General features: G+C 35.7%; 1 protein-coding gene and 1 long non-coding RNA gene across 2 annotated transcripts; both read right to left on the reverse strand.

Moving 5' to 3' along the window:
• Positions 1-7,164: 7,164 nt before the first annotated feature.
• LOC103131935 (uncharacterized) lies at positions 7,165-7,930 on the reverse strand. The gene is made up of 2 exons (XR_475463.1): positions 7,455-7,930; positions 7,165-7,360 (listed from the first exon to the last, which is right to left on the reverse strand). It is a non-coding gene; the product is annotated as an uncharacterized LOC103131935 (long non-coding RNA).
• A 155-nt stretch (positions 7,931-8,085) lies between these two features.
• Positions 8,086-13,378, reverse strand: tdgf1 (teratocarcinoma-derived growth factor 1). Its single transcript, XM_007543672.2, has 6 exons — positions 13,234-13,378; positions 13,106-13,152; positions 11,878-12,075; positions 10,479-10,593; positions 10,249-10,358; positions 8,086-8,362 (listed from the first exon to the last, which is right to left on the reverse strand). Exons 1-6 carry the CDS (start codon positions 13,254-13,256, stop codon positions 8,253-8,255), a joined length of 603 nt encoding a protein of 200 aa, XP_007543734.1. The 5' UTR covers positions 13,257-13,378; the 3' UTR covers positions 8,086-8,252.
• Between the last annotated feature and the right edge of the window lie 1,996 nt (positions 13,379-15,374).

The following is a 15,374-nucleotide window of genomic DNA, read 5'->3' on the forward strand; positions in this document are numbered from 1 at the left end:
TAATAATAATAATAATAATAATAATAATAATAATAATAATAATAATAGTTATGTCATTCATTTATTAAAACTGAAAATAAATACAGAAATAATTTTAAAAACTTTTTTTATATAATTGAACATTCCACATATTTATTCAATATATAAATAATATACTTACAATTTTGAAAACAAACTAAGTTGAACTTTTTATTTTAAGCTTTTATATAATGGAACATGAAAAATCTCCCACATTCATCGGCTATATAAATAACATACCTGAAATTAATAAAAAATAAATAAAAAAAACCCAAACAGAGCTTTTTATTTAAATTTTTTGTATAATTGAACATTTAAAATGTCCAATATTGAATCAGAATATGTATAATTATTATAATTATAATTCCGAATTTATAATTAATAAATTATTCTGTATTCCAGTTCTAATAAATTAATAACAAATTTAAATTAACTTATTTCATGAATTATTTATTGTTATTCATCACTCTAGTTACGACTCACATCTGCATATTATCAGGTTACAACTACAGACATATTTATTTTAAACTTTTATGACTTAGGCAACCTGATCATTAACTTAAATTGAAATCTGAAAAGTGTGGCATGCATTCAGACCCTTATTCTGATGCCCATGAACGAAATTTAGTGATTTATTGGTGACTATCTTCTAAATGTTTTAAAAATATAAATTTTTCTAAAATAATAAAATAAATCAAAGTTTGCATGTTGAGTAGAGGATCCATTGCTGCTTGATTCTTGACCTCTGATCCCGACAAGGTGACCGATGAAAGCAGACGGCGTCCCGGTAGAAGTGTGTTTATCTGACTGTCGCTCAGATAAACACAGGTCCAGGCTGGGCTATGCTGGGAGTGTTAAGACATCTAAAGCTGCCGAGTCGCTCAGCAATGTGAGGGTGTTAATCCTTCCTCTGACCCACGAGCAACACAGAGAAAACCGGAAAAAACTTTGCTTTTAACGCCTGGTAGCATCTTTTTATATTTGTTTCATCATCATGAAACATGTCTGTTATTTTCCAACCTACTGAAACAAGGGGAAGTTTTCAGATGTTCTTTGAGTTTGGAGAAGGAGGAACCAGCGAGGCCGACGGCTGGAAGATCTTGTTTTGTTTCTTCGTTTGTTTTGGTCCACAGAGGTTTGGCTTCAACATAATATTTAGAAAGTTAAAGTCCAGACATGACATTACAATTACATCACTTTTTTTTAAATGTGAAAAAAAAATTAATGTAAAAATAAAACATGAAAAAAAGCATAAAAATTCAGGCAGTGCTGTCTCTAAGAGGGAGCCAGTGGGGTCCCTGACCAGCTCATTTAAAGACACACAGTGTCACCGTCTTAAATCAAGACACAAATGTAAAACTCAGTAAATCATAAAAATATTTTAAAAATGCATTTTCTTATGTATTATTATTTATTTATTTTTCAGTTCTCCCACTAAAGTTCTATTTTCGTTTACAAGAAACTTATAAACAAACATGTTACACCAATGATAAGTTTAAAAATGGCAAAAAAAATTTAATTTACTTTTTTTTTATTTTCAGTTCTACCACTGACACATGTTGCGTCAATTCAAAGTTTAAAAATCGCCTTTTATTTTAAATTGTTTTATAATCCTGTTGTGGCCAGCGCTATGAAAGTTTTCTGGGAGTGCCGCTACACCCGGGGTGCCGGGCCAGAGTGGGCGCCAAAATGTGAGTTCAAGTCTATATTTTCTGCATTTAGCAGCTCTTTGTGTGTAAATTATGGGATCAATAACAGAAGCACAGCATTGATTAGGCTTAACGTTGGGAAGGAGACGTTGTCCCATAAAATCATCCTTTACTCCCAGCAGATCCACTGAATAAAACTCAATCTCAATGTCATCTGAGCAAAACTCACAGTTCCAGTAAAAATCCCAGCAGATGTTAAAATGTTTTACTGAAATACATCCATAACCACAACTTTAAAGAAACATGTCAGATAAAGTAAATCAGAAGGAAGAGGAAGAGAGTGAGTGAGAGGAGGAGGAGGAGGAGTTACAGGAGATGAAGAGTTCTTCAGCTGGTATTAAAAGCTGACAGAAACCGGAGTGCTTGTCTCCACCTGCTGCTGTTTGGTGGATTTTTGTCCGCGCTGTCGCAGCCTTCCTGTTGCCAGGCGATGAATGCGGCTCGGATCCATGACAAGCAGAAACTGCAGTGGTTCTGGGAGCAGAGGATCGTCCAGCACAGCCAGCAGATGGACCAGGAGGAGAACCGCCTGAGGAGCAGCGCCCTGACACGGTCAGAAGACGATTCTGCTGCGAGTCGAAGGTTTTATCCAGAAGAGTCTTAATGATGTCAACCCAGTCAGGACTTAGTTATTCCCACTGCGTCCTCATCAGGGGCTAAAATAAGGCAAAACCAACCAAACATTTTACAACTAAACCAACACACAAGTAGATCATCAGAAACCTAAATATCAGCTTCCATCAGATTCAAAGTTTTTTTGTTCCTTGAACAGGTCAGACGAAATCATTGCTGAATCATTTTTAGGTAATGAGATTCTAATCTGCTCAGTTCTCCTTTCAGAACGAGCTGTTTTAGGGCTTCTGTCACTTTAAATCCAAATAAGCTGCTGCTAGCCACGCCCACCAAATTCAACGCTTGCACATCTTTGAAAAGCAGAAGTGGAGCCTCCTGCACAACCATCAAGAATCAAGCAACACCAGTTAAAGTGTTTTATTGTTGATGTGGATGGTGCATCAACAACAAAACACCTGACTTTTTCAGCAGCCATTGTACAACAGGTAAATCCAGGCTCCAGCATGTTGGGTTGCTAGGTAACGGGCTGGGCTTAGCTGCGGTTACTAGGTAACGGGCTGGGCTTAGCTGGCATTGCTAGGTGTTATTATACTAAGCAGTCTCATTTATACTATGTTTCAGGAGTGAAACAACAAATTTTCTGTGTTAGCATTTTGGCACTAGCATGCTAGCTACCCTGCTAGCTTAGCAGCTAACTGCTTGTTCATAGCAGCGACCATCACTTTTCTATACACACATGCTTAAAATACAAACCTGAAATAAAAAAATAAAAAAAACATAACACTTATTTGCATAGATTGCACAAAAGTTTTGTTAAGCCTCATTTATTGTTATTAAGTTGTTAATAACTATGGATTTATGGGATGGATTTAAATTTCTCTCAGTGTTTCTGAACTTTGGTTTAGTTTCTGCTAAAATTATGTACGTATCTCATTAAAAAAAGTAAAATAAAGTTCTGGCAGGTGAACAAAGCTGTGTGGACAAACTGTCACGCTAAAAATAAACTTTATTACCGAGAAAGCCAGAGATGAATGAGTTCATTAAACGCCTCGGCCGTGTTTGCAGCTTGTTTGTCTGTCATTGCGTCGTTGCCTGAGAATGTTGATTAGAGGCAGCGCAGTCACAGGTTTGAATCCCGGAGATCAGCAAGAGAATCACTTAATTAATCCTTCAGCCAACACGGCTTTCCTCTTCCCACAACATGAGATCCTCCTGCAGTGACACAGGATCAACGCTGCAGGACCAGAACAGACAAAAAGGAGTACATTTTCCAGACATATGGTGGATATTTTGTGAAAAACACTTTAAAAAAATTACATTTGTGGAAAAAAGTCAAAATGTCCCTAAGAATTGGTCAGAACAAAACTAGGATTTACTAGAAATTTTACAAAAATGATAAAAAATCTCCAGGTTTTCTGCTCATACAGGATGTGACCTGATTGATGGGCATCTGACAGACTTATAAACTTTAAATATCAAACATCAGATTGTCTCATTAATGAAAATCAGCATTTCTTCAGTCTGAAATAGAACCAGGAGAAGAAACTAAGTTCAAAGTTCACATTAATGTTGAGTTTACTTTTAATTTCTGCAACAAGGAACATTTTTAAATCATATTTCTCTTTTTAACGCCACATTTCCACAGCTGAAGCTGCAGCTAAAAATGAGTTGCACTAACCCTACAGCACTAATCTTAACTATTAGTTCTGCTAATGCTAAACAGTTAGCATTAGCATTAGCTAGGCAGTTAGCATTAGCAGAACTAATGTAGCAGAAAGGTAAAGCTCTAAAGAGCTAAATTAAACCAAGTTAATTTAGTTACAACATATTTGTCTTTACCTACTTATGCAAGCTAAAGCACTAAATGTTTTTGAAGTTAGCCAAAACACTCAGAAAATTAATTAGTGAATTAGTGGAAGTGTTTCTAACTTACCTATTTCATTTTGAATAATTCTCCACTCATATGATGCAGTAGATGGTCTGATACTTGATTTTCCTGCCACATCTCTTGGTCTGGACCTGAGCTGAACCTCCGGTTTGCCGTTTGTCTTCAGGCTCAGGGACCAGTGGCTGCTGCGCCTCCACCTGAGGAACCAGAACCAGAACCAGCAGCACTTCATGGAGGAGAGAAGACAGCGAGAGCAGAAAGCTGCTCAGTTTCTCCAAAGGCCCAATTAACCAACAAACCAAAAGTTAAAAAACTGATCACAGAAATGAGATCAGCAAACCTGGAACTTCAGATTAAACCAAAACATCTGAATGTTTAATAGTGGAACAAGAAAAGATTGAATAAAATGTACTGATATAAATCTGTTAAAACTCAAACATTTTATTTGTTTCTACATTTAAAACTCAAATCCATATTATGAGTTACTTGAAATAAACAATATTCAACTATTTTAAATCTGAATTTATAGTTAAAATTTTCTAACATGCAAAGTGAACTTTATTTATTCAGCACATTTCCACACTTTATAATGAACTCCAACGTTACTGAGCAAAACGAAACGTTCAGATCGATCAATTATTATCAGTTACCTGAATCATAATGTTAAAACTGTCGTCGTGTTTTTAAAGCTGAATTACTTAGAAAATAATTTTATGTGGCGATACGTGAAGAACTGCATCCCAAACAAAGGCCTGATGTCAGTGAGCAGAGAGTTTGAGAGGAGAACCAGTTAGAGGGGATGATGAGCAGCTGAACCTCCTGCTGTCGGTTAAAAACGCGTCGGATTTGTTTCAGAAAATGACGAATCTTGGCTGAAAGTCTGTAGGTAATGTTTTTAACCAGTTTCCAAGGGTTTTTGTTCCCCCCAGTGAACTGAGTTTATATAATGGTCCAATGTGGTCGGTCTAGTCAAAGTACTGCATGGAGAATAATGGAGGATATTCTGGGTCTTTAATTCTGGGACTGGCCTGTAGGTGTCAGCAGAGAGCTGCAGTTTGACTCAAAGGGCCTGAACTCCTTATAATTTCAGTTAAAGGGTTAATAAATATTAACTTTCCCAGTTAAACTGACAGGTTCCTGCTTTTTATAGAGACTCTTTTTGGGGGTTTTCCCAGCAGGCATTGCAGCTGTGACTCAGGAACTGAACAGAAATGCTTGCCTCACTTTTCAGATTTAGAATAAAATTTGGGTTAAAATTAGTTTCAGGTCTGTTTTCTGATTTTTTATTTATTTTTTACACTTTTAGATATTTTTACATAAACTGTGGAGAAACACGGCCAGGTTGGGTATTCTTGAGAATTTTATTTTCAGATCTCAGCATTTTGACCCAAATGAATTATTTTAAGTTTTTCGTACCATTTAACTCAGTTATATTAAATTCAGTAAATCCCGAGTACCAACGTAGTTTTTTAAATAATTTTGCTTATTTCTGACAATTTTTAAAACTGCAAAGCTTTTCAAATTTACACACAATAGAAAACAAACTAAAACTCATTAAGGCTAAAAACGATTCAGTTCAGTTTCATATTTTTACAGCAACTTGTTGGAAACCTGCATTTTCTGACCAGTGGAAAAAACATGAAAAAATGTTTTTATCACATTTATCTCTTCACTTTATTTTCTTTGACAGGAAAAGTCTGATATTTGCTGAGCAGTTTTTCTGTCAAAGGGAGGCGTCATCATGGCAGGGAGTCGTTTGGCTCTCCTGCTCCTCCTCCTCCTCATTCACATCATTAATCCGTTTTAAATCCATCCTGATCTGCTGCAGCTTTTTCTCTCTGCTGGTTTCTGAGTTTCTCTGCTGGACGTCTGGCCTGCTGACAAACTGAAACTAAAATCACATGAACAGCTTTTCTTTGACTTCTTCTGCTCAGACGGCGAAGCGTTTTTAATTAACTTGTTACGAGGAGTCGGCTGGGTAACAATGGGGAGATTACACTCTGGTTACTCTGGGATTAAGAGTGAAAACCTTCCTGATAATCTCCTCATCCACATATTAGTGTTTTCTTGTTCCTCTGCAGCAGGAAAACTCCTGGATTGGATGTTTTTAGTTGAGATTAAAGTCAAGACTTTACAGAGGAAAGTCAAAATGTTTTGGATTTTATTTTGGTGAAAATAAGAGCTTGATAAAATTAGTTGTGTTAATCCCAAAGCACTAATCATAAATTACACTCAGGCTAAACTGCTGCTACACCAACATGGTGGATATAACATGGTGTTGAGCAGATGCTAATGCTAAACTGCTAACTTCAATTAAAACTTCAATTAACTTCTGCTCTTGAAACACTGCAAAGTTTGAGCACCAATTTAATTTGAGGTTCAATAATAACCTTATGTGTTGTATTTATGTTCATATCTTCTCTACTGGTTGTTTTACTTTGTGTTGTTTCAGATATTGATTCAGGAAAAAGTCAGTAAACAGTTTTCACCCCCTTCAAAATAAGAGCATGAATATAAATAGATTCTTAGCAGTCAGTAACCAAAACTTTAACTCAGATTTCAAGTTTATGACTAAAATTACCCTGAGTTCACAAATAGTCAGAAAAACTCACTTTAGAATTTATTTAGGGGAAACTAAGTGTGCTAAAACTTTTCAAAATTTGCTAAAAGGCTAATCAGAAAATTAGCTTAGCTGTTAGCCAATTTAGCAGCTTTGTGTTCTTTGAAACCAAAAAATATTGATGCAGATTAAATAAGAGCTGATAGGAACATTTAGGTTTACAGATGACATTCAGTTTAAAGAAAATAGACGCACTAAAACACACAATCTTCTTATTTTAGTGAAATAAAGCTGCAGAGCAGACGAAGTAAATGAAACTAAAACTAACAGATGGTCTCTGCTTTAATAAGCCCCACTGACTTCTAACAACTGGATGCTCTGGATTTTATTTAGTGTCTCATTAAAGGAGATTAAAAACACTTTCATGCAGATTTTTATTATTTTCCATCATTTTCATTCCAATTTACAACTTTCCCACTTTACCCCATGAACCAAAACAACACATTGAATTTTATGGTTAAATAATTGAAATAAATCTGTAAAGATTCTTTATTTAGATTTTTTCTTCAGGATCTGCAGAGAACCAGGCGACGGACTGAAGAGCAGCAGCTCCTGTTTGTTTTAGATAAGAAAACAGCAGATAATCAAATCCAACCTCATCAATAAAGTGGAGATAAGAGGCAGGAGAGAAAACGGCTGGAAATACCTGCAGATAACAGAGAGGCTGGAAGAACCACAAACCGAAACCCTGAGCATCACAGCAGGAATCCGGCTTGAATTAAACAAACCAGGTTAAACACAAAACGTCACATCAGATCAGTTTGAAACAAGAATCACAGGAAGGTTTTTCTTTCAAAGAAAAAACGAAAAATGACTTTAAAACATTTTCCATAAAAATCTTATATACAGCTTCCTTCATTTCATTTATATGGAAGAATATTAGGGCCACTGAACAAAAAATGTGTCTTTTTCTCAGAATTTTGACTTTAATGTCAGATGAACGTCAAGAAAAACAAACGAGAAATCTGAGTTTAAAATTCTGAGAAAAAAAGCCACATTTCTGAAAATAAAGTCAGTATTCTGAGATTACAGTTATAAATCTGAGGTTAAAAAATCATTTTCTGAGAATAAAGTCAAAATACTGAGAAAAAAAGTAAAATTTCTGAGATTAAAGTCAAAATTCTGGTGGAAAAAGTCAGAATTTGAGGAAAATTTTATAATTTTGAGGAAAAAAAGAGAATTGTAAGTAAAAAGTAAAATCTGAGAAAATATCAGAATTCTGAAAGGGGGGGCGCAGATTTTTTGTTGTGGCACTAATTTTTTTCCGTACATTTAGATCTTCCAGGCAAACAGGATTTATTTTGGAAGAACTTTTCTCTGTCCAGTCAGTTACATAAAAGCAAATGAAGGAGGTTTTTTTCTCATTAAAATAAATACTGCAGCATCATCAAGTTTATTATTCACGTCGTTTTGGAGCCAATTAGAGAATAAAATCCTATGAACATCAGAAGATGAGCAGCACAGGAAGTAGCAGCAGCAGAGACAGGAAACGGCTGAGAGGAGTCAACCTGACCGCCGATGAATGATACCAACGAACCTCCTGATCCGAGTCATCTGGGAGAAAACGAAACAATCAAGACTTTACATCGTTGATATCATGTCTTCAGAGCCATTTAATGTATTTTTAAACTGTTATCTTTTTCTTTCACTTTCTCTAAACTTAACTTCATTTATCTCGACTTTCAGCAGCTCTTAGAGATACATGTTTATCTGCCAGGCAGGACAAGGAAAGCTTTCACTCCACACTTCTGCAGCTCGTTTATTTTTGGAAAAAAGACAGAAGTAAGTGATGCTCTGTGTTGGATTAGCTAGCTAGCTAGCTTCAAATTTTACCAGCTTAATTAAAGTATCAAAAGTTGGATTGATTTTTATTTGTTTTTTTAGCTCCAAGTTGAAGATTTATCTTCAGGATAAAACTCAGAACATTATGTGACTTATGACTATGTGCAGAAGATTTGCCACAAATAGTGTTCCATAGAAACTTTGTTAAAGATATTTCTTTTCCAAAAGTGTTTTATGCCTTTATTGCACCTATTCATAACAAATATTTGTGACTTTTCCTCTTACTGATCATGAATCCAAGTCACTATTTTACAAAAGTATAAATCCCCAACATTTCATATTTGGAATTAGAAACATTTTAGGTCGGCTTTTTTATTTTTGTCATCAATGTCAAAGTTGTCAAAAAATAAAAAATCTTAAAATAATGTCTAGGGACACAATTAGCTGAAAACATGCAGTAATCTTAAATGTAAAGAGTTTAAGAAAATTACAATAATTAGCTATGGATGCTATCAGTAACATGCTAATGCTAGCAAATACTACTGTTAGCTGACTCTGTTGTCTGAGTTAACCTGGTTTAATTATTGTGCTTAAACATTTTAAATGAGTCTAACAATAAAATACAGAAATAAACTGGAAACATTAAATGACCAGAATTATCAAGATTAAAACAAGGTTTTGTTTAAGGCAAACATGCTAACGTGTTAGCATGTTAGGCAAACATGCTAACCTTAGGTTTAAGGCTAACCTAAGGTGTTAGCCTTAAACAAAAAGCTGGGTGAGCAGGTGTGGGGAAAGAGCAAAGAGACAAGAGGTAGATATGCTTGAGTATTTTATTAACATGAACCTGAAGCACAATATGTAGCTAAGACTATTAATATGCTCCCACATGCTAATGCTAACATTAGCAGCTCTGAGGGCTCAGAGGAGGTGGAAGCAAACAATTTAGCAGCTAGCATGTGTGAGAAGTTGTTTCACTTCTAGATTCTAGTTTGAAAATTACAATAACTTTTAACATTTTTAATTCTCATACATGCTAACGTTAGCAGTAGCATGTTTGGTGGGTCCAGAGTTTGGTGGGATCTGTTCTGATGAACCAAATGTGTCCATTTTAGCTCAGTTGACAAATAAAACCCTTAGGAGGAAATTCAGCATCTAACACTTTTGACATTTTGCTTTCAGAAACAAAGTTTTGGGACCCAACAACAACGATCAAACTAGATTTGTTTCTTTTTCTTTTCTGGGTTTCAAAATCATCCCAAACTCCACATCAGTGTTTCTGTTTTAAGGTTTTGTTGTTAAGGAGTTAAATAAGAAACATTTTGGGGGATAAAAGGCTTGAACTGTAAATGAGAAGGTGAGGCAAATTCATTCAGCCCCATTTACACCCAGAAGGAGTTTTTTTGTTTTAGGGTGAAACGTGTGAAAGGCGGGTTTTACAGCGACTGTGGGTGTTGATTCCTCTTCCACACCTTTGAGATTACAAAACCTTTCAGAGATTACCTGAACCACACCAAGGAACCAAAAGAATTAAAAACTAGAATAAAACTTTGGAGAATCTTGTCTCAAAATGTAAAGCCGACAGACTCCCAGCTTTAACACTTTTATATTAAATAAAAACAGATAATACGTGTTGCTATGTGTGTAAACTTTCTTACCACAATCTTCATGGAAAACATGAGGGAAGCAATGCAAGACGCCGTAGAAACAGCGGCAGTAGGAGCAGCCTTTCTGGACCCACTCACCGTGGGGAACAACGTCACATCGTCTGCAAACACACAAACAGTAAAAACCAGCAAAAGAAGCCACAGCGACAGACCGTGGATCAGAACAAAACGGTTATAATGTCAATGTTGCTGAAAACCCAGGAGCCCATCAGCTGGTTTACCTGATTCGGGTGTCGTACTCACAACTCCTCCCGGTGAAGAACGGAGGGCAGGCGCAGAAACTGCCCAGGATGCAGGTTCCTCCATTTTTACAGCAGCTGCGGCTCTGATCAGCACCTAAAAACATTAAAACATTAAAAACATTAAAACATTAAAAACATCAACCTGATCCTCTGTTTCCATCAGCCTCAGTGATAACGGAGAGAAACATTTCATCTTCACTGCAAAATCACAAAATCTCACCAAGAAATTTTGGTCCAGTTTGTAGTAAAATATCTTAGTAAACTCAGTAACTTTCCATTTCTATTGGCAGATAAAATAACTCACAACATGAGAAAAGTCTTGTTAAATAACCTGCCAATGGAACTGGAGCTGGGTTGCTAGGTAACAGGCTGAGCTGGGCTTGGCTGGCGTTGCTAGGTAACAGGCTGAGCTGGGCTTGGCTGGCGTTGCTAGGTAACAGGCTGAGCTGGGCTTGGCTGGCGTTGCTAGGTAACAAGCTGAGCTGGGCTTGACTGGCGTTGCTAGGTAACGGCGCCAGTGGAACCAGAACTTTTTAAAATTAATATTAGAGGAATTAATGACTTAAAACAAGTCTATATATGTTGCAGAAAAGTTACTTTTAAGTTAATTTTATTGCAAATAAACTAAAATATTTCCACTAGAATTTAAACCAAAAATACTTGGTAAGATTTTGTGTTTTTGCAGTGTTTACCTGTTGTATGCAAAGTATTCATTAAATCCTTGTTTCTATCCATTTTCCTTTACACTGTCTACATATTAGGTATGTCTAAATATTAGGAAGAAATTAAAAATGTAAATAAAAAAGGAGCAAAATCTAGAAAAAGTTTTCAGTTTTTCTAGTTTATAATCTGTAAAACTGAAAATCTGAATCTGAAGTTTTACTGATTTCTCATGTAATCTGTTCTGTTTAGCTGATTGTTTCCGTCTCTTTTTCCTGTTTTGTTTACAGATCTGAGGTTTTATTGGGTTTGAGCATAAAGACGAATCCTCCTCATGTCTCTGCAGGTTTTCAGTCTGAAATCTGCTGTCCAGCTGCTGCAGCTCCTCTGTGTCGGTGAAATAAACCAGAGTCTGCAGCTGGCAGCGCATTCCTGCAGCACTCCTCCGCTCCACACCAGTAAACACCAGAGAGTCTGAGCAAACCTCTGAAAATAACAGAGAAACACTAAAACTCAACATCCAGACACTCAAACCTGAATCGTTTCGCTCCTTCCTGCTGCAAAAACGTTGATTCAGTTTCACATTTTCACTTTTTTACTTGGTTTTTATGAATTCCTGCAACGTTTTCCTGCTTGTCTGCAAACAGGAATATTAGAGATGTTCCATTTCCTGTGAAAACAGAAATCTGTGTGTGTGTGTGTGTGTGAGGAGGCGTACTGCTGGTGAGGCCGATGAAGGGCAGCACTGCGCTGGCGTCTCGGTGTTTACGGTCGCCGCTGTTTGGAGAATTCACCTGGGTAAACTGGGACAGAAACTCCTGGGAGGACTGGGAGGACTGGGCCGCCGGAGGAGGAGCAGGAGAGGAGGGAGATGGGGCAGCAGTAGAAGAAGAAGAGTGGAGGACTCCTTCAGACCCTGAAAGAAAAAAACGGCAGATTTGAGTAAATATTTGTACATCCAAGTAAAAAATAAAAACTCTGAGTAATCGGCTGATTTTATGGACAAAATGTTTCTGATTCAGGGTAAAATCAGTGAAATTTAAACCCTGACAGCCACATTGTTGGTTCCTCGCCTTCCTGATGTCTGTTTCAGAACAAAGTCCCTCTATTACATCTGACTGATGTGCAAATGAGGAGAAACCAGCAGCTACTGGAGCCAAACTGGGTGAAGTGGCTCAAAACCAGTTAAACCACAGACTGAGCAATGAGGAGAAAACGTCTGAATTTACACTGTGAATCTGAAAATATCTGATTGTTTTAACAGAGAGAGAAAAATTACAGACTTTTCTCTGACCAGCAAATTACATGGAGCTTAAACTTAATGATGCGTTCAAGTACATCTAGAAAATATACGAGTAAATACACTACTTTGGATAAAACTTCTGTTTAAAGGCAAAGATTTATTAGGATTTGGGTCCCTGGAAAAAAAGAATTCTGACTTCAATATAAGATTTATATTTGATTTGTCAAAATCAAAATTAATAACCAAACATTCTTTGGTTTATGTCAATTTTGTTGTTAATATATAGAAATAATCACATAATCATTTTCTTCTCTGTTATAGGATTTGTAAACATGCACTTTATCTTTAACTTCATCCAAACTGAAAGTCTGTCACAAATTTATTTGGTAGATTTGAGTTTTAAGAACAGATGTTGGATAAACAATTAAAATGTTTATGATTTAGAGGGAAAATGTTAAAATTCTGAGGTTAAACTCATCATTCTTCCATGTCTCAGTGTCCCTAATCCTCTTCCGTAGATTCTTAATCAAATTTGATTGATGAACATTTAAAATTAGTGCCGCTCGAAATATTCTGAACGTTGTGGAAAATTTAAGATGAATTATAGTTTTACGAGGTGCATTTGAACGCATCATGAAATGATGGCTTCTAATAAAGAAGCCCGTAAAAAAAAAACATCGTGGAAATGTGGAGAAAAACCGACCTGAGGGAGCAACAAACCGGAGACACCAGAAAACCCCGAGCAGGAATCTGAGAGGAGAAACGGGGAATAAATTCATTAAAGATGGAGAAAAACAGGAAAATAAACGTTTTTTAGTTTTTAGGACTCACCTGAACTTCTGCGGTTGCCTCATATTTAAAATTGTCAAAATTCCAACTTCTTGCAGTTTTAATATGAGTAAAAAACAAACAAACAAACAAACAAAAAAAAAACAGGAAAAATAAGAAAAACTTGTTAATTTTATCTGTAAATATTCCTGAAGTTCCCAGAAAAAAAATTAATAAATCAGAAAATCAATAAATCCAGGAACAAGTGAGAGCTGCAGGTTTTCTCAGCCTCATTTGTGGGAAAACTTGGGACATCTGATTCAAACCTCATCCCTCCTCTCTGCTCTCCAGGTGATTTCATTCCGGAAGTGGGCGGGACTCCGGAAGCCACGCCCCCTTTCTGTCTGCTGCCCGTTTCCGCCTGCAGTTGGAATCAACAAGAACCGGAATGACGGAAAATGTGATGATTCTGCAGCAGAAACGACTGAAAAGGTTTAGATTTTAATCCAGAAAACAAATATTTGACTTATTTATTCAGAAATAATTAAAATAAAGTTAAAACTGTTTATTTTTTAGTGAAAATGAGATCAAATTAATTTAATGAGATAAGTTTAATTGAAAAGTTTGGTTATAAAAATCTAAATTAAGAAAGCTACTTTTATTTCCTCTGAAATCTTGAGGGATTATTTGGTCTGTGAATTAAATCTTAAAAATAAAAACTGCAGCTCAGAATTAAGTTTTAATTAGATTAACCTTTAAATTTGATACATTTTTCTCTTCTTATTATTTTGCTACTTTTTGATATTTTCTTTTTGTTTTATCTTTGGCTGGAAAAAAGGGAAAATTAGTAACAAAAATAGAATGTCTTTATTTTTATTTGTATGATTAGTTTTGTATTTTATTGCCATTTTATTTGATCAAACTTAATTTTATTTCTTGTCATGTTGTCATTGCTGTGAAGTACTTTGGTCAGTTAATGTTGTTCTTCTTCTGTGGATGTTTAGCTGAATGTTTCAACCCCCACCAGCATGTGTGCTAATCTCGTTAGCATGTGTGCTAACCTCGTTAGCATGTGTGCTAACCTCGTTAGCATCCAGTCACATGCTAATCACTCAGCTGCTCCCAACAGAAAACATGCAGAAACTTTTCATGCATGAAAATAAACATTCCAGAAAGTTCAGGTTTAAACTTCATTTCTTGATATGTACATCCCAAAAAGCCTGAATTTATTCAAATGTTTTTATCGACACATTTTTATGCTTTCTGAAAACCTTTTTAACTCAGTTTCAGTCCAACATGTTTCTGTTTTCAGAGGAATGTTTCCAGTGTTATCAGATACATTTCTTATGAATCATTCTGTTATAAAAAGGTCAAAATGTTTAGAAATAAAATTCTTAAAAATAAAAAATAATGTGTTAAAATGATAAGATCTGCTATTCAAAGCAGTGAAACTGAACGTCTCTTTGAAAAACCTCTAATCTGACCTTTAACCCCAAACGCTTCATAAATGGCAGATTTCATGTTCATCTTTTAGTTTATCAGTTTTCTAATTCATTATGTGACAGAGAAGAAGATCGACTGATTTTAATTTGCTGAAATCTGATTTTGTTTAGTTGTTCATGCCAATAATCAATCAGACTGTGTGATCAGTTTACACCACCGATGAATATGCAGAAGAAGAATGTCGATGTCAAACAGCAGAGCTTTTTTTACAGGAGTATTAATGGATCAGTTTTAATGTTGTTGAGCAACAGGAGACAAAAATATCGTTTCAGAATCATGATAAGAGAAAGGAAGGAGAAAACATGACTAACAGCTTTTAGTTTACATCCAGATTTACTGTCTGTCTTCTTCTAGTGCAGAATTATGACGCACATCTCACATCAATGATGTAAAACTAAAGATTCTGTTGGGTATTCCAACAATTGTCTTATTGATCCTCAGGTGATAGAAGGCCGACTTTGTAACTGTCTTTATGTGACCTGAAGGTTCAGGTCTGAGTCCATCACTTTGGGCCTGACTGCTGGTTTCCAGCTGTAATAATTGACTAAATAATTGTTCTTAAGGTACAAAGATAATAACTTCAGTTTTGTTTCTGCTAAACCTGAAAGAAGTTACAGTTTAAAACTCTCAAGATGAATCCACAGGCTGGTAATTAATACAAGAATTTTAAGCCTCTCTTGTTAACAAATAGGATAAATAAG

This window comes from Poecilia formosa, unplaced genomic scaffold (genome assembly GCF_000485575.1).
Source record: "Poecilia formosa unplaced genomic scaffold, Poecilia_formosa-5.1.2 Scaffold876, whole genome shotgun sequence".
NCBI lineage: Eukaryota > Metazoa > Chordata > Actinopteri > Cyprinodontiformes > Poeciliidae > Poecilia > Poecilia formosa.

Excerpts from the sequence above, each read along its gene's own strand:
- tdgf1 (XM_007543672.2), bottom strand. The coding sequence starts at position 13,256 with ATGAGGCAACCGCAGAAGTTCAG. Across the intron at positions 10,594-11,877 it reads CTTCATCGGCCTCACCAGCA|GTGCTGATCAGAGCCGCAGC; the intron begins GTACGCCTCCTC and ends TAATGTTTTTAG. Across the intron at positions 8,363-10,248 it reads TGTTTTCCATGAAGATTGTG|ATGACTCGGATCAGGAGGTT; the intron begins GTAAGAAAGTTT and ends GTTTTCTCCCAG.